General features: G+C 36.4%; 2 protein-coding genes across 2 annotated transcripts; one reads left to right on the plus strand and one right to left on the minus strand.

The window, feature by feature from the left end:
• Window positions 1–7093: 7093 nt before the first annotated feature.
• LOC141842383 (uncharacterized) lies at window positions 7094–10270 on the minus strand. The gene is made up of 5 exons (XM_074730596.1): window positions 9908–10270; window positions 9691–9818; window positions 9474–9586; window positions 8307–8492; window positions 7094–7322 (listed from the first exon to the last, which is right to left on the minus strand). The coding sequence occupies exons 1-5, from the start codon at window positions 10249–10251 to the stop codon at window positions 7293–7295; spliced, it is 801 nt and encodes a 266-aa protein (XP_074586697.1). The 5' UTR covers window positions 10252–10270; the 3' UTR covers window positions 7094–7292.
• A 5516-nt stretch (window positions 10271–15786) lies between these two features.
• On the plus strand, window positions 15787–16576 carry LOC141812925 (FCS-Like Zinc finger 15-like). The gene is made up of 2 exons (XM_074700878.1): window positions 15787–16198; window positions 16286–16576. Exons 1-2 carry the CDS (start codon window positions 16017–16019, stop codon window positions 16461–16463), a joined length of 360 nt encoding a protein of 119 aa, XP_074556979.1. The 5' UTR covers window positions 15787–16016; the 3' UTR covers window positions 16464–16576.
• The last annotated feature ends 4004 nt before the right edge of the window (window positions 16577–20580 follow it).

The following is a 20580-nucleotide window of genomic DNA, read 5'->3' on the forward strand; positions in this document are numbered from 1 at the left end:
GACTCCAAAGGACTCAAACTTCTCGACTCTATCGGCTCAATCAACCTGATTTTAGAGAACTCAGACTTCTTGACTCCATCAGCTCGACTATCACGATTTCAGAGGACTCAGGCTCCTCGACTTTATCTGTACTTTACCATCCTACAAGGGCCTATTGATGGTTACTGCAAATATTCCAGAATATGGTACCACGAACGAATGGAGAAGTAATCATGTGGATGTCAAACTTGGTTCCCTAGATGCCCTTCTACGAGGAGCGAATGGAAGAGCAAGTAATGATTGTCGGATCTGGTCTCTCCATCAGCTCTGATGTGGAGATGCTTTTTGCATTATTATATGAACCCTAGAAAAAGCACACACATGAGGTATATGCAAGAACATACTCATCTCCTTCTTCCTCCATATTTCTATTGTTTTTCATCTTCCATGGCCCTTGTGCTAACTTGAGCATTATAGTGATCATGTCGAGCTCCCTCGGTACCCATTTTAACCATTGCTTAAGTGTTACAGGCATTTTAGTGTCTTCTTCTTTCTCAATGTAGCTCTCTTAGTCGTTAAAATTTACAACATTGCCTCCTCAACCATCACTTTTCGCTAATTCATCAAATTGTGATCTCAAACAGGAATAATGATTATGTAATAACTTTGACCATTCAGTCAAAACTATTATAGTTTGATTATTTTACAAGAATGATTGGATCTATATATTTAAATTTAAATTTTAAATAGAAAAGAATTATTTAATAATTTTGATTAAAATTACTATACAATTAATTTTAAATATAACAGTTTGATAAAAAATAATATATGATTATTTTTAAAAATTTTATTTTATTTATTTTTAAAATTTTATATTTAATATATATTTTTAAAATTATAATTCATGTATTATTTTTAAAAAAATTATGAAAAATTTTATATTACTTTACTCTGTATTATTATTATTATTTTTAAAATTTATATATTTTTAAAATTTTATAAATTATGTAATAGTTTTAACCAAATTTAATTGATTTGATTTATTTTAGATAAGTATGGGAGATGCAATGAGTTTAAAATGACAATTTGATAGAAAATATAAAATAAGACGTGCTCCTGATGACAAATAAAAAAATATGTTTCCTTAATAATTTTATTAAAAAAAAGATTTCCTTTTATTTTTTACATTTAAATTACAAATTATATCCAGTTAAAACTAGGTAGATATGATACCGTGTCCATTGGTGCGATGGCAGCGACAGTGTGCCCAACGTAGGGCACCAGTCGACCTTGAAAGTGCACTGATGAGCGAACTGGTCGACATCGCACGCATCGATCGCGCATCGATGGCTCGAGCGAGCAAGGGCCACGAGCGCCTTGCACTTAGTGTGCATGCATTAACATCGGCCATGCCTGCTGAGAAATTTACTGCCTCGAGCAGGGCATCCAGGTTTCTTCTATACACCTGCGCTCAACTTCACGTTTGGCACTTTTGTTCTCCTTTCGATGAGGATCCTCATGGTGTATTTATCTGTGACTTTAGCGAGATTTGAAGGACATCACTAGGTCTTTTGTTTGAAGTAGCTAGCAATTTTTTCCTCTATAGATTCGGATATATCACGATACTGGGATAGAGACTTTTGTTTCTCAGTCTTGTATTGCCGGATCTGTGATGAGACACCAGGTCAGAATGAATTTATAAAATTCATTGTTAAACTCTGTAGCAAGATTGTGTTGTCGGAATGATATATGAATCCAAACTTTTTGCTGGTGCCGGATGGGGACTTCTGGGGCTCCAATATGAAGAAAGCTAAAACCTCAAACTTGAAATTGCAATGACTCAATGTGCTTTTGTGCTCCTTCTATGCAGTTTTATTTTGATAGTCTGAGATACGGGCTTTAAGACTTAGATCTCCCTTCTGAGGCATTGATGGAGTACTGGCTACATTTGTAATTAAGAAGCTTGGCTCATGGAATGTTGGATAATTGCATGTTTACTCTATGAAGTCCTGATACGACTAGACTTTGGTCTCTATGATGTCGTGAGCTGTGTGAGGTCTCATTAAACTTTTGCTCATTTTGTAATTCTCTAGATGTGAACACAAGAAAACTCTGGCAAGAAGCTCATGCAGTGCTGTTGGATTAAAGTCTTTTTGTTTCTTTCTTCATTCTGTCTTAACAGTTGACAGGGCTAGGAATCAGGATTTTGGACACATTGTATTATGTGCAAGTAGTGATTTACTTGGATTTTCTAAACATGTATGATCAAAGTTGTGAAATACATAGTTTAATTTAAAATGTCAAGACAACTACACATTTTTATCTTGTTTCAACTCAATTAGTTTTTCCTTACTGATCTTTATGCAGTTGGCAAGGAATTTGTGGAGACAACTACCTGGATCGCCTTAGGAAGCTTGCTGACAACTATACTGATCTTCAAGGCTTCCTTGTGTTCGAACACAGATATCGAACGTCCAACCTACACAAACCTCAATCACCTGGTGTCTCAAGTACAGAATTTCTCAATCATGTATCAATCTAATTCTTAAGTTGTGAATGGACTGATGGAGTTCTCATGTGGTGCAGGTGATTTATTCACCTTTGAGTACTGCTTCCTAAAGATTTGATGTTGCATCTCTGAATGTCCATCGATCTCACTGAGTTCCAAACCGATCTTGTTCCATATCCAAGATTGTGCTACCTGATTTCTTCTAATGCCCCTGTCATCTGATCTTCTGAGAAGGCTTACCATGAGCAACTAGCACTCTGTTGCTGAAATAACCAACACTGCCTTTGAGCGTCGTGCCTATCATCAAGGCAAAGGGGATCGTTAAGTTTATAGCTTGGTGCTCCACCAGCTTCAATTGTGGCATCAACTATGTGCTACCAACTTGCTAAGGTGCAGAGAGTGCGCTTTGCACGCTGTAGTGCGATAAAGACTTAGTTGTTGTTGGTGATGGTGATGATGATGGTGGTGGTGAACTAGGTTAGTATATAATAATGAGGATGTCATTATGGAAGTGATCAGGTGTTTGGACCCTCATCTAATTAATGTTTCGTTTCACACTTCCTTTGAATAGAACTGATAAGTGGGACTTGTTCGAATATGAGTTCATTGGCTAACAAGTGTGATCAGATTAATTAAGGATTGCTCTAGAACAGATTGGTAGATTATCTCATATCACATAGATTCAAATATGATATTTCTAATATGTAGAACAATCACCAGTACGAACTTAATTACAAGGTGTAGTTTTTATTTTCCTTGATAAAGTACGTAGTAGTATAAACACACAAATGAATTAAGGTAAATAATTTTAACATGATTTATTGTAAGTCAATGTACATAGAAAAAACAATTCTAAAAGTTATATAATATGCAAGGAAAATATAATGAATTTCATAAAAATTTGATGTTATACCTTCTACAACAAATCTATTAAACTCTCCTAAATTGCTCCCTTAACATTAATAGAAAAAAAAATGGTATGTCTTATTTCTAGTACTCAAAATATTTCACGTGCGAGAAATTTGTAGTTTACACTTAACACAAAAGATCTTTTAATATATATTTTTAACTCTTATTTCAATAGTACAATAACGATAACGATAGATCATATTCTTATAATTTTAACAATTTTTTAAGCATGAAATTCCAGCCAATGTGAAGTTTCACAAAAAAATTAGAATATTGGATCTATTGTATGCAATCTTACTCTACATTATAAGAGGTTATTTTCACAATTCAAATCTTAGATATATAGTAATTAATAAGTTTACCGTTGCGCCAGAGACTCCTTCAAAATGAAACCCTTGAGGAGATGAAAATCTTCTCTTTTGATCTCCAAAATCTTCAAACACATTCTGTATGATCTCCTAAGCTCTAAAATCTTTTACTAATATAAGAAATTCATAGTCATTATGAAATTTGAATGATCCCAAGTAAGATTTATTTGGCAATTAGACTATAATTAGGCATCCAAATACATATTTGATGGTTGTTTTTTCATCCTGATATGGATGATAAAGTGTTGTGAGATATATAAGAGGCAACTTAGCCTGTTGTTTAACAGGTAGGGGAGCAAAGTAGAAAAGTAATTAATCAAGTATAAATGGGATTTGGCTATTTAATTGTAAGATAAGAACCAATTTGCTTGATTTAATCTTTGGAAACTGCAAACTATATTGTTTAATTTTCCGGCCACTTGCAAACTGTATTGTTTAAGCTTCTCTTCTTTTACAAAGCTATAGACTTCATCATTTGAATTTTTTTCTTAAAAAAAAAATCAAACAATCATAAATATGGACCAAGTAAAAGCTGCAGAGAATTAAGTTGCTCCCTGCTTCATAATAATCTCTTGTGCATGTTCCTTATCTCACAGACAATTAATGTCCTGATCTTTCCATAAAACTACGATATAATGGCTCATCATCAACAATGTTCTCACCTCCTAAATCTTAACTTATTGGAGATTCACTTTACATGAAAACTAAAGCACCAAATCTCATCATATCGATCAGCATGCAGTGAAAAGTTCAATGGTGTAATCATTCTTGCTTACAAGAAAAGTTTTCTTATTTCATTAATCAACAATATTGATATTCGAACTTCATGAAGTTCATATAGGATTTAGTGGCTTAATTATCAACCTCAAATTTTCCATAAATAACATAATCTGCAAATGATCCGAGGAAAAAAAAAGAAGAGAGAGAATGCAACAGAAATATGCGTGAAGGACCACCTTCATTAATTATTCCATCCTGAATCACGACGTTATCTCAAGACTCGAGGCATTTGCATATTAATTCTAGTAACAGTATCTGTTGAACTCAACAAGCATTAATAGGATCATACATAACATGCTGCACAAAGTGAGCTTCATCCAAGATGAAACATGCATGATCACATTATAATTATCTTAATAGAGAAATAATGAGACGTAATAGCTTCATGTTGATGCAGTATAATTGTGTTTTATAAACTCACTTGCTCATAATTTTTCATGTCTGATTCAAGGGGAAAAAAAACACACACGCACAATCTTGATCTTTCCTTGACTATTATTCTCGATGCAAAAAAGGAAAAGGAACACTCTGAAAGCTGATGTATGAATTGCACCACTCATAATCTCTTCATCCATATTTAGGCAGCTGTAGACCCACCATGAACCTACCTGTTATGAAGGTGATTTGAACCAGTTGGGACCATTCTCTTTTCCTCTATGCTGCTGCTGCGGCTGCTGCTACTATTACTATTACTACCAGCAGTAGTAGCAGTAAAATTAGTCATAGTTGACAACCCTACTGCATTGCTCACTCTCACACAAGCTGCATGGATTGCCATCACAAATACCTGCAAAACAATCAGTAATACAATGGCAACCACTTTTCCCAGATCAGCCATATTTTGAGAGTGTAGCAAGCCTAGAACTAGAAAGAAGAAGAAGAAGGGAAATGGAGAAGTAGATGGGAAGCTGAATAGGCATTTGTAGATTAAAGAGGTGAGAATGTAGTAGTACTGGTGCTATGGGAGGAAGGTTTCAGGAAGGAAAGAAGTAATTGGGGTGGCAGGCAAAGGGCCACCTCAAAAGAAGGCTCTCAATATGTCACTTCAATGTAGTTAGTACCCATCTGATCTGACGGAACCTAAAAGAGCATCTCCTTTTGCACCCTCCCTATCCAACCACACCTCTGCATGCACTTAATTACCTCCCTTATTAATTTATACACTGGGAAGCCTTCTGTGGAAAGCAAGGGTAGGTCCTTCAGATATAGAGCCAAGATCTACGCTTTACTTTTGGTTTATTATCTGTGAATTAATTGGTGGATGATGATGATGATGTAGGAATTTAAGTACAGGAATGAATGGAGACGTTGGGAAGGAATTAATGGTACCTACCAAAACCAATCCCGATTGGTGAGTCAAGAACAGAAATTGAGGTGTTTTATCATCTCACTCGCTGATTTAAGCAGGCACATGCTCACCTTTCCCTATGACATGCATGCTCGTAAGTAAAAATATTCCCTAACAAAATAAGATTCAGTTTTTTGTTTTCTTCTTCAGATAGTTTATCCCAAAAAGTCAGTAGAATTATAATTTGATCATGAAGCTTTAAGTTTTAAGATTGAAGGGCATTCGCTCATCTCAGGCTTATTTACTTTGCAAATAATAATTTTCTCTCTTTCAAAAAGATATAGAATAAAGTCTTTGATTTTTTTTTTGCTAGATATAGTTTCCACCCGTTATAACGCCTTTAACAGAGATCGTCCACTGCCACAGATTAATCGACCACCCGAAATTCCACTTTCATTGCATGTGGTTCAATACCTGACATTATGGTCATAGGTAACGCACAAAGTCATGGGAGGGTCAATGAGGTCACAAGTGCAAGGTCACAAGCAAGGTCATAATGAACAAGGATAAACTTGTTATCTTTCTGTGTGCTTCTTTACGTCTCACTCTTTCATTTGTGCAGATAAATAAGTCTGATGGATTTCTGTCTGCTTCTTTACTTTGATTTAGCCATTTCAAAAGCCGATTAAATGCACAGTTAGTCACATAATAGTATATATTTTTTTAAAAAAGAAAAGGAATATGTATATATGAGACATGAGATGAAGACTGTCATTAGGCGTGATCCATAATTTGTAATAGATGAGTCTTGGTAAATAAGACATCGATCAAAATATTATCCAACTCCTTTATGATTTCACTTTAATTTACACTAGTAGATTTAACATACTTCTCCTTCCTCCTATTGTCCATGTCTTCTGCAATATTCCACAATACCATATTTTACCTGGCCCCAAATCCATACATATCAGCGTCTCATTAATTGTCGAAATGCTCATAATGAGTTCTGCAAACAATTTTATGTCGGCGAGCATGTTGTTCTCTCTTTCTTCTTCCGCGAGTTGAGCTTTAAACCGAGATGGCAATGAATAGCTAAAAAACTTAAAATGGAATAACTTAAATCAGTATAATCTTCCAAACTATCACAAGATTCAGACTTGGGATTAACAGAGAATCCATTCAATACACATTTTATGGCTTATTTGAAAGAATCTGCACTTGTAAACATGATCAAGAGCGGCAGAGCCAACACAATCAAAATGTCAGAATCTGCACTTGTAAATATAATCCGGAACCAACAAAGTCAAAATGCCACTAGAACATTAAGGAAGAAACAAAACTACCTTATGTTTTGGCACGCTATCATATGCTGCATCGATATACAGGTTTACACATTAGGATTTGCAAAAAGGAGATGGTGAAAGAAACCGAGCTGAGCAGATCAAATGGAAAAACTCTTTCACCACCTACGAACCAATGATGTCAGCAGCTGCAATGAAGAAAAGGATTTTTTTTAAAAAAAACAGAACTGATAAATAAATAACTAAAGGGGAGAAGAATAAAGATGTGAAGAAAATTTTGGGAGATTTAACCAGTAACTAACTCGACAAGCATTACATAAGCTAACTTAATGATTTATTCAATTTGTCTGAGGGAAGATGCTGAATTTGACAGTTCATCTTAATATTGCCAAACAGTGTATCACTACCAACCTTGAAGATAATACCGTTCAGGCAATCATCCTATTATTAATGAGGTTGAAGGTTCACCTCCCAATCAGATAATCATACTAGAGAAAAACCAAACTCAAGCAACATCCTGATTCATTGAGCCGCAGCACCTACTAACCATATTATAGAACATGGCAATTACTGAGTCCTGTACCCTCCAATGAGAGTTTGCCATGTCTTGACTGTGTATAACGATGGTATCTTAGTAAGAGGAAGATAACTAAGAAGCAGAAAAACATAACATGACCTACCATGATACTATCTGGTGCTACCTTAGTAAATAGCTCTAGCATGATAGGTGACATCCATATCAAACAATGTTTCATGCAAACACCACTAAGGAATGGAAAATAGAGTTCAGCTCAAAGCCAACTGGAGCTTTTCTACAAACTCCATTTCCAATCTTCTTTGGCCCAATTCCACATTCAAGCTTGTGCTCAAGCTCAATCATCTGATTATACTGTGGCCATATCTGACATCATGCAACAAATTTGCATATTTTCTTGTCATCTATAACTAGTTGCTAGAGTAACATTCATGCAAATTATGATATTTCAAGAAAAAAACAACAAAATACAAATACATTGTTTTGACCAATGCATCATAATTTTTTCCATAAAAGATACACTTATGAACAGCAAGAGATTACTTACACTAATATAATTCTGGTAAAAAATGAAACCATTGTTAGATAATTTGATTTATCAAAGAACAAAAATTTGGTAGTATGACCAGATTATTACCTCAAAAAGTTCAAATGGGCTTCCCTGTTTGTAGACATCATTTTTCTTACTTTGGTTACCTGAAAGGAGATTGGAAATCAAAGCCCTCCATGCAATCAGCAATATCCCAGTTGTTCCCATGGTTACCAAAATGAATGCAATTGGTGGAATATGACCAGAAGTTCCAGACCTTATGGCAATTCCTACCTACCATTACAACACATCAGTTAACATTAAAATTAAAAGTTTTTAAAAAAAGGTCTAAACGAACTGTTACATAGGGATGCTTTAGGAAAAGCAAGGAAGAAATTTCATAAAACAAGGAAGAATTGATATCTTATTAAGATCCTTTTAGAATATTAACCACGATATCCTGTGAATTTGGTCAGGATTTTTCTTTCCTAGTTTCAATAATTATCTCTATAATGTATCATTTGTCTCGTCGTTGACATTACAATCCCTATAGGATAAATTATTATGAACCCACAGATTAGATAAGCACAACCAACACTAAGTATTACAACTACAATTCCATTAGCCAGATTGCATTACTACAGTGTTGATGCTAATTCATGTCAACGTGCAACACATCAAATGCACAAAAGGTATATACATCCTCAATAAAGTAAGTTAACATCTTGCAAAATGTCTGCTATCTCCACCAAATTGCAGCAGGCTAAAGAATCTACAACAAAAAGGACAAAAACAAAGGCGCATATAGCACTTAAGATGGAAAAAAACCCAGAGAAATCAACATTCTAATGGATTTAGATGTAATAGCAAAGTCCACCTGAACATATGCGTTTTTAAGCAATCTCCATCTAGCACGGCAAACCTAAACAAAATCTCAAAAATTGCTCTGAACTATGAAGGATATTGAGTTTACATAGAGCAAAGACAAGTCAACCCATATTCTCCTTCATGGTTTTTACATGCTACTTCAAAATGGAAGTTGTTAGACATAGTGTTGAGCCTTGTATACTCTAGTGTCACTCATTACACTGGAGCTAACCAACTCTTTATTCATAAACTAATCACACTACGCATACAGACAGCAGAAAGACATTTCTTAAATAACCCAGTTTGGCTTAACTTAACATCAGATATGAACATTGTATAACCCCTAATTTCTACATGATACTCAACAAACTCCATAGTTCAAATGAAGATTTCTTGGTTAATACTTACTGGAATTCCAATCGCCCACGACTTGACTGCTGCTAGAACTGCTTTATTAACACCATTCACTCCTCTTCCATCGTCTCCGTAGGCGCCAAGAAAGTAGGCGCTCAGAACCCACCCTACAAAAACATCAATTCATAGACATCAGACCCACGAGAAAGCAAAAAAACACAGTTAGACAAAAATAAAAATAAAAAATACATATGAAGATGAATTATCCAACCAGCAACAAAAGGGTCCACTGTCCTCCATGTCTCAAGATCGAGAACTGGCAAGCCGTGACTGAACCTTCCTACAGCCGAGAAGACCAGAAGGCAAAGGAGGTCCCCGCCCGCCAAAAGACCTACCTTCCTGTAAACCAGAAGAAATACATCAATAATTCCTCCAGCATCCTAGATGATCGAACCAGAAAGTTTAATGTCTGGAATTGAAGAACTCACCCCCATGTCAACAACTTCGAGGAAGACTCTGGCTTATCGAACTGAATGACGCCTTCAAGAGGAACACCGTCGTCTCCGACCGATACAGCTTCTTCATCCTGTATGGAAGCTGTGGGAGAATGCAGGGGGCGAGGGATGGGGCCGGCGGGTGCGGAGCGGTAGAAACTGGGCGGTCTCCTAGGGTTCCAGGAAGGGAAGCGGCGGCGGGAATGGGAGAAGAGAGATGGGTGGGGCTTGGAGAAGGTGAGGTTGGAGGACGAGGATGAGGAAGAAGAAGAAGAAGATGGGCATCGCCTTGCGGTGGCGGTGAGACCTCCGTTGGGCGCTTGGCTTAATAGCAGCATCTCCGCTTTTCTTCCACAAACTTTGCAAGAAACGAACCGCTATCCATCTCAAGTGTTTTTTATATTTATCGAGTAATTGTTTTAAAAACCGTCTTATTTTGGTAAAAAAATAAAAATAAAAATAAAAAAATAAAAAGGGATTTAGATGGTTAAATAAAAAAAGTCCTCTGACAGCGAGACTAAATAATAGATAATAATATCAGGATTCATCATATCTATATTATAATTAAGATTGACATGATTAGATATTAAAATATAATATTTTTAAATTTATCGTATTTATTATTATGATTATAATTATTATAATTATATATCATATTTAATCTTTTTTATTATTATTTGAATAATTTATATAAATAAATCAATGACGTAGTAATAAGAATTATAAAAAAAATATTATTCTCTATCTTTTATTATTTGACGTTGGTGTCAAATACCGAGGTTCAACGACCTTCGAATCATCAAGATGCTTGTTACCAAGTAATTAATCATTTAACATTTGGATAGAGAAAGATGTGGCTTTGTCGGATAGAGATTCTTTGTCTTTGCCTTTATTTGGTGGTGGAGTCTCTGCGGCCATGATTTCTCAGAATTCTCCTCAAGTGAAGCTATAACTTTACTTCACTATTTAACGAAGGCAGTGGGAAGAGATCCTATCGAACCAACGGGTACTCAATTAGGGAGAAGGGGAACCGAGGTCTTGAGTACCTCAGGAGTTAAGTTCATGCAAAAAGAGATCTACCAATGCTTCTCGGGCATGGTGATGATCTTGCCAGGGGAAATTATTCAGGACACTGCTTGATTGCACTGCTTACCAATGCTTGAAAATCTTTTCGGGCATGGTGATGATCTTGCCACAGGCCATATCTCTAGCAAAATTAGGGCCTCCAACATTTTCCTCCGATTCTACCATCTCAGTGTCTTAGTTCAGGCGAATTCCCACAGACAACATCAATTTAACCTCAGTCTAGTGAACCAACGGTAGACAATAGCTGAAGAGGCAGTGTTGTAGACTTTGACGACGAAGAGAGTGATTGATTGAGAACGAAGAAGGCACGGGAAGATCTACAACGTTCAAACAGATATTAGAATGATGCCGAGGAGACTCAACGGACTCACTCTGATACTCAAGTTAGCACAGTAGCTCAAGGAGAACGAAAGTAATGGAAAAAATATGGATGAAGAAGAAGACGACAGTGTTCTTGCGCATACCCTTGATGCGTGCCTTTTTAAGGTTTATATAGTCGCCGTAAAGAACATTTCCACGTCAACAATAATAGAAATCAGATCTGACAGTAGTTTCATGCTTATCCACTAGTTGAATGTCACATGTATATAGGAGAACATCTAGAGAATCAATTTTGACACTCATATGATAGCTCCTCTATTTATGTATAATGTTATATTTAAGAATATTCATAGTAATTATTAATGAGCTCCTGCAAAGGATGGAGATGATGAAATTGAAGAATCTGAGTTCTCTGAAATCGGATGACTGAGCTAATGGAGTTGAGGATCCTAAATCCTCTAGAATCGAGTGACTGACCTGATATAGTCGAGGAGTCTGAGTCTTCTGAAATCAGGTGGCCAAGCTGATGGAGTCGAGGAACTCAAATCCTCTAGAATCAAGTGATCGTCTTGATATCCACTTAGACGGGATTTTTGACCTTCATCTAAATTTGACTTTTGATTTGAGTCTGACACGTGTAAATTTTTTTTTCCACTATATCAAAACAAATTTCGAAATCGAATTGATATTTTTCAAGATTAATTGAACCTAAGACTTGAATATTTAGTGCTGATTAAAAAAAATCTAGGCTCAGATGGTGTTAATAGAATTTATTACTCACTAAAAAAATGCCTAAATTAAAGACGCTGACAATTCAAACATTTAAATAAAAAGTTATAAGTATTTACTGTATCATTCTGGCCTGTAATTACTCTCTTTACTACTTGCAAATTTTCTAATGTATCTCATGGAGAGAACTATTTGTTTCTTCCTTTCGTTTTAAAAAACAAAAAAAAACAAAATTTTACATTTTATTAGGATAAATTATTTTAAAGATTATTTAGTTTTTAACCAAATTGATAAGGTTAGATTGTTTCCAATTAATGAAATTTTAAGATTTATTTTTCTACAATCATTTCTTACAAGACGACAGTACCCGTGGCCAAATCATCATCTTTTAGCAAGTTTAGTTTGCAAATGTTTTGGTAATAGTTTGCTGGGGATAGAAGTAATCATGAATTTGAATCTTAAAAATAATCTCGTGTAATATAAAATAAGATTGAGTATAATAGATTCAATATGATCCTAATCATTCTTAAAAATCCCATATTAATAAGAATTTTATGTACTGAACTACCCTCCGTGTTTCGCTGAGAAAGTTGAATTTATTGTTCTCTGCTACGACACAGAGTGTTTGGCTCTAGAATTTTAGAGAGTCGAAAATGATAAAATATGTTATCCATTCCATCCTGATACTAGACATCGTGAATTTCTCAAAAGATCTTAAGAATCAACAAAGTCAAAACACAAGTAATGTGCTCCAATTATTTGGAGGGAGCTATTGCATAGTTTAATGTTGGTTTGGTGTTGGAAATCAAAGAGAAAAGTACAAATTGCATTTTCATTACAGGCATGGTAGCTAAAAGAAAAACCAACATTAGTTATTTTCTCTAGGACTACACCCCAAAGTTGTCTTCTAGGATCATCTTAGTTTCTAGGGCTAGGGACTGGAGAGTCTAGTTGCTTGTTCACTTGTCGTAACGAAAGGAATATGAGAGTTTGTTGCCAAGGACATAGGGCTAAATGAAGCGAGAAAGATACCATCAGGCATTGTTTAAAGGGGATCAGAAATATTTTAAAGACATTTATTTGAATGAATCAGCAACTAAGTCCTCTCTGTGACATATCTCCAACTCCTAATAGATGTGCAATATTTCTTGTTGACTGAATTACTAGATAATCCTAGAAAATGTGTATCTTTAGGTTCGTTCCTTCACTAACTATTGGCATGAGCTATTTGCCCTATGGCAATGCAAACAGACATTATTAATGGATGATTTCATTAGGCCTCTTATGTATGACTGATAAAATATTGAAATGATGCCCAATCTGAACTGAACGTAAGAGGACAAATCCTTTCATATCTGTGACAGACTTGAATCTAACTCAAATTGGTTAGGAGATGAAAGAACGTATCTTATTAACTGGAGGCCTTGACCCCCTGTAAGAGGTCAAAGGGAAGGGGGTTTTGGTCTGCAGACACAGGCAAGATCCTGAATGTCCCCAAGTTCTGATTCCAATCGCGGCCAGAGATATCGATCTTCTACCATGAATACTAAAGGTGCAATCTACATACTACTATGCATATGTTTCAGCCAACAAAATACCCAAGGCTCCAGTTGTTACGAAAAAGATCCAATTCTCATCTAACAATTTGTATTTATTAAGACTGAGACTTGTGATCTAATAATTGGTTTCCTCTTTGCCTTGAAGTTGTTAATTCTTCTTCACATCAAGACCAAATATGACACTCAGGAATAGCTCCAGTCTAACTTCATATTAAACCGTAAGGTTCTTCGGAACCTAAAAGTTTGAATTAATAAATGACACAGTTCTTATGAAATTCAAGTCTACCATTTTTTTTTTTTTTGCTACCTATGGGCTATGGAGAACTACAAAGAAACTACTCCCATCATCCTCCTCATCATGATGTGTTTGTTCCACTAAAATTGGTTTCATGCCCCTTGGCTAGATTCATACAAAGTAATCAGTTACTGTAATCTGACAAAAAGTTCTACTGTTCAGCCGAATTCCTCCATATTGAACAGTCTCTCCAACCATCCGAGTCATACAACTATAAAATGGAGAGATAGGGCCAACTATATGACAGATAACTTCCCCAAAGACAGCAGATCTTCCAAAGCCAGATCATGTTCCACAGAAGATTTGCTTGCTAATCGATCGAGGCATCGAGCTGGCAGAGGAGAGATGGTCATGGCTTGTGCATGGAAGTGCACTGTAACAAACAGAGAGCACCATGACCACACCAACAAGGTCCACCTACTAATTCTAACTTTATGCCCACAGCTCGGGTTGTAATAATTAAAGGAATCTCGGTACCACTTTTTCCTCCTTAACGGAAACAAAGCATGAAGTTCTACCAAATAAAAAGAGGGAAAGTAAGGCCTAGGTTGGGACGTCTCACCTTATGATATTTGGCTTACATTACCAGCAGATTAATTGCAGTTCTTTTATGGAGGTGAGGCTACAGCACTATATTTAATTAGGCCAAATAAAAAGCAGGTTCTACTATGACATCTTTGTCCTTAGAATAAAACTACAATAGGCAATACTGAAGCAAGCTCAAGAGGTGTACCTTTGTTTTGAAAGAGAGAAGAATGGAGGAAGGATGCAAACAAAAAAGTCATTAGCAGCGAGCATTTTACAGGACAGATGATCAGTATGATCAGTAAGGGCTAAATTAGGTTCCACTGATGCAAGAATCCTTTAGTCCTATTTGATTCCACTTCTGCTGCAACTCCACTTTTTGTCCAACTTTTAACCCCTGCAAATTACCTGCAGCTAGTTAAATAGTGGCCATGTACTGATTAGCATAGTGTAAATTCTTTGTGTTCATCAATAGTGTCAAGAGTGAACTCTGATCATTGGTTTCATTAGATAAAGCATTTATTCTGAAATTCAAGTAAAAAATATCATATAACAGGAGTAATGAGTTAATAACCAAGGGAAAGAACTAACGTCTGGTTAATAGAGGATTATTTGATTGGACACAAGACCCTAAATTCCTAGGACAACAAAACTGCAATAATATGGCAGGATTTAGTTTTGATTTTAGCCAAACATAAATGATTCGGAGTAGCACAAAATCTAGGCGTGTGTCTACATCAGAAATGGTATCGCTGAGATTTTAATTCAGAAATATCTTAAACTGCATTTGATGCACCAGCCTCATAATGCAGAATCAATCGCAGGCATCATTTCAGAAAAGAAAAAAACACCTGCATTATTGATGAAAGTTCAATCCTTCAGCATTGAACAAGTGCGCTTCTTGCTTTATTTAATTGCATCAACTAATTTTTAATGCAAAAGGGACAATTCAGAGGTTGCATCATCCACAGTGAGGTGAAAGAACTGTTTAGTTTACTGACCCAGGTTTTTGAGCAAAGCCAATGGATAAAAACAAAATCCAACCTGGCTACATGTAATCAGGAAAAAAAGTTAGATGTAGATAGATCGAACAGAACTAAAACTATGGAAAGATGTTCTTCAGAAGTGGAAGCTTCTGATTGAGATGCAAGCAATGCAATGCTGGAAAAGTAAATTGCTAACAGGAAAATCCTTGAAAATTACTTGTTCTTCAATCCCTAGTCTGTGGTGACCTCCAAATCTCATTGTCGTAAGGTGCAAGATATCGATTTCCATTTTGGAAAACAAGATTCCTATAAAGAAGAAGGCCTCTCTCTCTCTCTCTCTCTCTCTCTCTCTCTCTGATCAGGTCTGATCAGGGGCAGTGGATATACTTCCTCTCACAATGAAGACTAGCCAACTACCCTATGCCAAGAACCAAAATCGACCACTCCGCCCATCCTACTGTTCCCCAATCCCCATCAATGCCTCAATCCCTCAATCTGCTCCTGCAGTTCATCACACACTGCCTCCTCTCTATAACACCCTTACTCTTTCATCTTCACTCAAGTAAGAAGAGAGGCATTGGCATAAGTAATAAACTAATAAGATGGCCGGATTAAGCATTCTCTTGGAAACAAAAAATAGCCTGCCAAATTACACAAAGATCATATGCAAAACCTCGCTCGTGAAGAACTCCTCTACTTCTCCCTTCTGCAGCAGCGCTTTCCTGGAAAATTGCTACCTGTGCCAGGAGAAGCTGCAGCAAGGGAAGGATATCTACATGTACAAGTGAGTGAACAATCCTTCCTTCTTTCATGGATGCCCCAAAATATCATCTTTGATCTCTCTTAGCATTTCTCTCGGTTGGCTTTGTAGAGGGGATCGAGCATTCTGCAGCGAGGAGTGCCGGCGCCGGCAGATATTTATGGACGAGGAGAGCGTGAGGAGGGATCAGTGCTCCGTCTCCGCTGCGGCGGCCGCGGCCGTGACCGGCCGGCCGAGGAGGATGACCAGGAAAGGAGAGGCCACTTTGGCCGATCGGCTCGCGCGCTGACGGGAATATTTTGTTTTACCAAACTGCCCTTGTTCCCCAACTGTTAAGCCTCTGCGTTGTCTGAGTTGTCCCCCTTTACCGGATTACTAAAATAAAAAAAAAATTAGTGTTAAGTATATTATCTAGTGTTTTTTATATTTTAAATGTTAATTAAATTAAAATTAAAATTAAAATTAATTAATTATTTAAATAAATTTAAATAATTATTTAAATTTAATTTATTTTGTTATGAATTTGAACTTATTTAAATTTAATTTATTTTTTTATGAATTTGAACTTGATTCAAGTTTGACTTGAATTTAATTTGTTTAGATATTATCAAACTGGGATGTTCCTACTTGATATTGTTTACGGATGAGTCATTAGTGTTTCTGGCTCTAATGATGACGGAGTCATGTAGGACATACAAACTGATGAGAGACAGTAGCGCTCCGGTTAGATTGCAAAGAGAAGGAGGGTGAGAATGGAGGTTAGGGGTGTCCTGATTCAGTCGCTCCGATGCTCAAGTTAGCTCTCCGGCGAAGGATGGAGATGCAGAGAAAATAAGAGATGGAGAATATAGGATGTGTCTGCATGTGTGTACTTGCGCCCGTGAGAAGCGGGATCATTATATGGAATCATCAAGGGCCACGTCCCATCTACGGTAAAGGGGGTGCCACCTAGAAGGTAAGAAGAATATCTCATTACCATAGCAGGTAAAAGTCCCATCACCTAGGTTTGTACGGTCCAATACCATGTTGTATTAATCATACTGTGTTAAATGGGGTAGGTAATCTACCGCTGAGTATTTTACCATTCCACATGTCATTTTGGCGGTAATTCGGCAAGCTGAGTGAGGGAGGTAGAGATCATGGAAAAGGACTATTTGGGTGGGAACGCAGACTCGACGAGGCGGTACAGATCCATCAGCAGCCCTACTCTTCCTGTTTAACATAATTATTGTAGTTGAACCTTAAGGTTTGGCCTCCTGGTAGATACAACCACAGGCAACTTTTGGTGGCCATGGACCCACAAATAAAGGGGGATAACTTTGAAAACTTTTATTAGCCTTTTTTTTTAAAAAATAGTTGAGACAAATGTAATTTAACAGTAATGATCAATATTATAGATTTTATTAGAATTAATGCGCTAGCAAATAGAAATTGGGAGAATAAGTGCTAACTTATAGAAATTATTGTCGATTAGGGTTAGTAAGATTGGAGGTGGTAATTAAGTAGTTTAGGTTTGCGACGTAAATGAGTTAGGCATGGGGGCATAGTCTTATAGTCTAGCACCAGCAAGTATTTGCTTGTCGATGTGCTTATTTTTGATAAATTATTTTAGAATATTCGATATATTTTTAGTTTGTGAGGACTATTAAAATGCTTTTTAAATCGTAAAAAAATTTATTTTTTTAATAAATAATCCTACTCTAGATTCATGTTTTGATATTATATATTTACTCCACTTTTAACTCTATATACTTAATTTGCTCTTGCTTAGTGGCAAGACGATGAAGACGAATTAAATTCACAACTATAAAATTTAAAATGGAGTAACTAAATGATCGCAATGGCCCATGTTTTTTTATATATATTTACATTTTAAAAATTTTCAATAGTAAAATATTTTAAAATTTCAATTGAAAAAATTATAATTTTTTTTAGTTGGGATGCACTAAGATATTCCAAGGTTGACTCGATTTTACAAAAGTTTTCATTGGCCATCAAAGTAAATTGAGAAGTGAAGATGATGACCATCTAACGCTTTGTTTGGATGGGATGAGAAAAGATTTATTAACGGAAGGGGAAGGAAGAGTAAGTAAAATATTTATGTTCTACTTATTTGGAAAGGATGGAAGATTCATTAACGTAACATGTGTTACCTTTATTTAGGAAGAAAGAAAGGGGATGAAGATTAAATATATAAAGTTATAAAAATACTATCGTTTCTTAAAAAAGACAACGTATATAGAGGACAGATGAAAAATTATAAGATGGAAATATTAGAATCGATGGAATCAAAATATCTCCACAATGGCATGATATTGTCCACTTTGGGCCTAAGTTCTCATGATTTTGTTCTTGAGTTCAACCCAAAAGGTCTCATACCAATGGAGATATCTTTCATCCTTTTAAAGGACCACAGGTCCCTTTCAAATAAAGGACCACAGACCTCCCTCAAACGGAAAGCCTCCATTTGATGTCTGAATCCTCGACCCATTAGGACTTTCTGCCCCTCGGTCCATCCGACCTACTAGGACATTCTATCCCTCGGTCCACCCGACCTATTAGGACTTCCTGCCTAACCGCAACTAGGACTTCCTGCTCCTCGATCAACATGACCTACTATGACTTCCTACCCCTCGATCCATCCGACCTACTAGGACTTTCTGCCCCTCGGTCCATCCGACGTACTAGGACTTCCTGCCTAGCCGCAACTAGAACTTCCTGCTACTCGATCCACATGACATACTAGGACTTCCTACCCCTCGGTCCATCTGACCTACTAGGACTTCCTACCCCTCGGTCCATCTGACCTACTAGGACTTTCTGCCCCTCGGTCCACCCGACCTACTATGACTTCCTACCTAGCCGCAACTAGGACTTCCTGCCCTCGATCCACATGACCTACTACGACTTCCTGCCCCTCGGTCCACCCGACCTACTAGGACTTCCTGCCTAGCCGCAACTAGGACTTCCTGCCCCTCGATCCACATGACCTACTAGGACTTTCTACCCCTTGGTCCATCCGACCTACTAGGACTTTTTGCCCCTAGGTCCACCCGACCTACTATGACTTCCTACCTAGCCGCAACTAGGACTTCCTGCCTCTCGATCCACATGACTTACTAGGACTTCCTGCCTAGCCGCAACTAGGACTTCCTGTCTGGTCCTCTTGATTCAGACACGAGAGCACCCACTTCCTTTGTTTTAAGATTCAACTCACATGGTTAGATCTGGATCATAACTCTTCCGACGATTAATCCGGTGAAGAACGACCTCGCTCTGATACCACTTGTTAGAATCGATGGAATCAAAATATCTCCACAATGACATGATATTGTTCACTTTGAGCCTAAGCCCTCATAATTTTGTTTTTGGACTCAACCCAAAAGGCCTCGTACCAATGGAGATATCTTTTATCCTTTTAAACCCATAATCTTTTCCATGTATTTTAGATGTAGAATTATGTTTACACCCTTACAACCCAACAAAAAAATTATAAAATTATATCAATATTGCATGTAGAAACTAGGATATAAAAGATCTTAAAATCGATAATACATATTCTTTGAATAAGTCCATGTATTATAAACTCATAATTTTATCCCTAGTTCTCAATACCGATATTTCACCTTATGAAAGAATAACATGGCAAATGAAATTGTCATTTTTCCAAAATGATAGTATATTGAGAGCCAAAATTTACATTTAAATTTCGTCATTTATACTATTAGAACAAATACTAGGGCTAACAGAAATAATAAGGTGGATTAACAAATAGGACGTAGAACGTACAACAAGAGTTTGCAAAGTTTAGAGGCATTTGATAATTTAAGATCTCTAGAAGTTATTTTAGTATGAGGGTGTGAAAATGAAATCCTTGCAATAAAAAAAAATGCAACACTAGAAAGATTTGAGAACTTTGTTTTGTCGTTGTGGCCTTGTGGGATAGAAATAATTAGGTGTGACACTATAATGTTAAACATCAACAAGAAGTATTATGAACAACTTACCGTTTCTGAAATGATCATCTAGTAGTAGCCTTATCTATTGTGATAGGCACAGCGAATAAAGCATGACGATATCTATTACAAGTTACAGAATATGATTGATCTTACCAGATTATGATGCTGACATTAGACTAAGGGCTAAGAAACAATTAAATTACTACATGTGCCTTGACTGAGTTGGTAATACAATACTGTATAAATTGGATTAGCACAGAATTATATACATCCAGTTAATGAAGTTCCACATGCCATAACATTCAATGACAAATCATACGCTATCCTATAGAGTAGATAAATAGTATGCATGCTCATATTATAACATCAAATTAATCAAAATCATTACCAAGAACTCGGTTAATTATTGCTTTTATCCTGTACAACAAAATTCCTATGTGAAACTAA

Source organism: Curcuma longa, chromosome 1 (genome assembly GCF_044706935.1).
Source record: "Curcuma longa cultivar G26 ecotype Majalengka, Jawa Barat chromosome 1, ITB_CL_G26_1.1, whole genome shotgun sequence".
NCBI classification, from domain to species: domain Eukaryota; kingdom Viridiplantae; phylum Streptophyta; class Magnoliopsida; order Zingiberales; family Zingiberaceae; genus Curcuma; species Curcuma longa.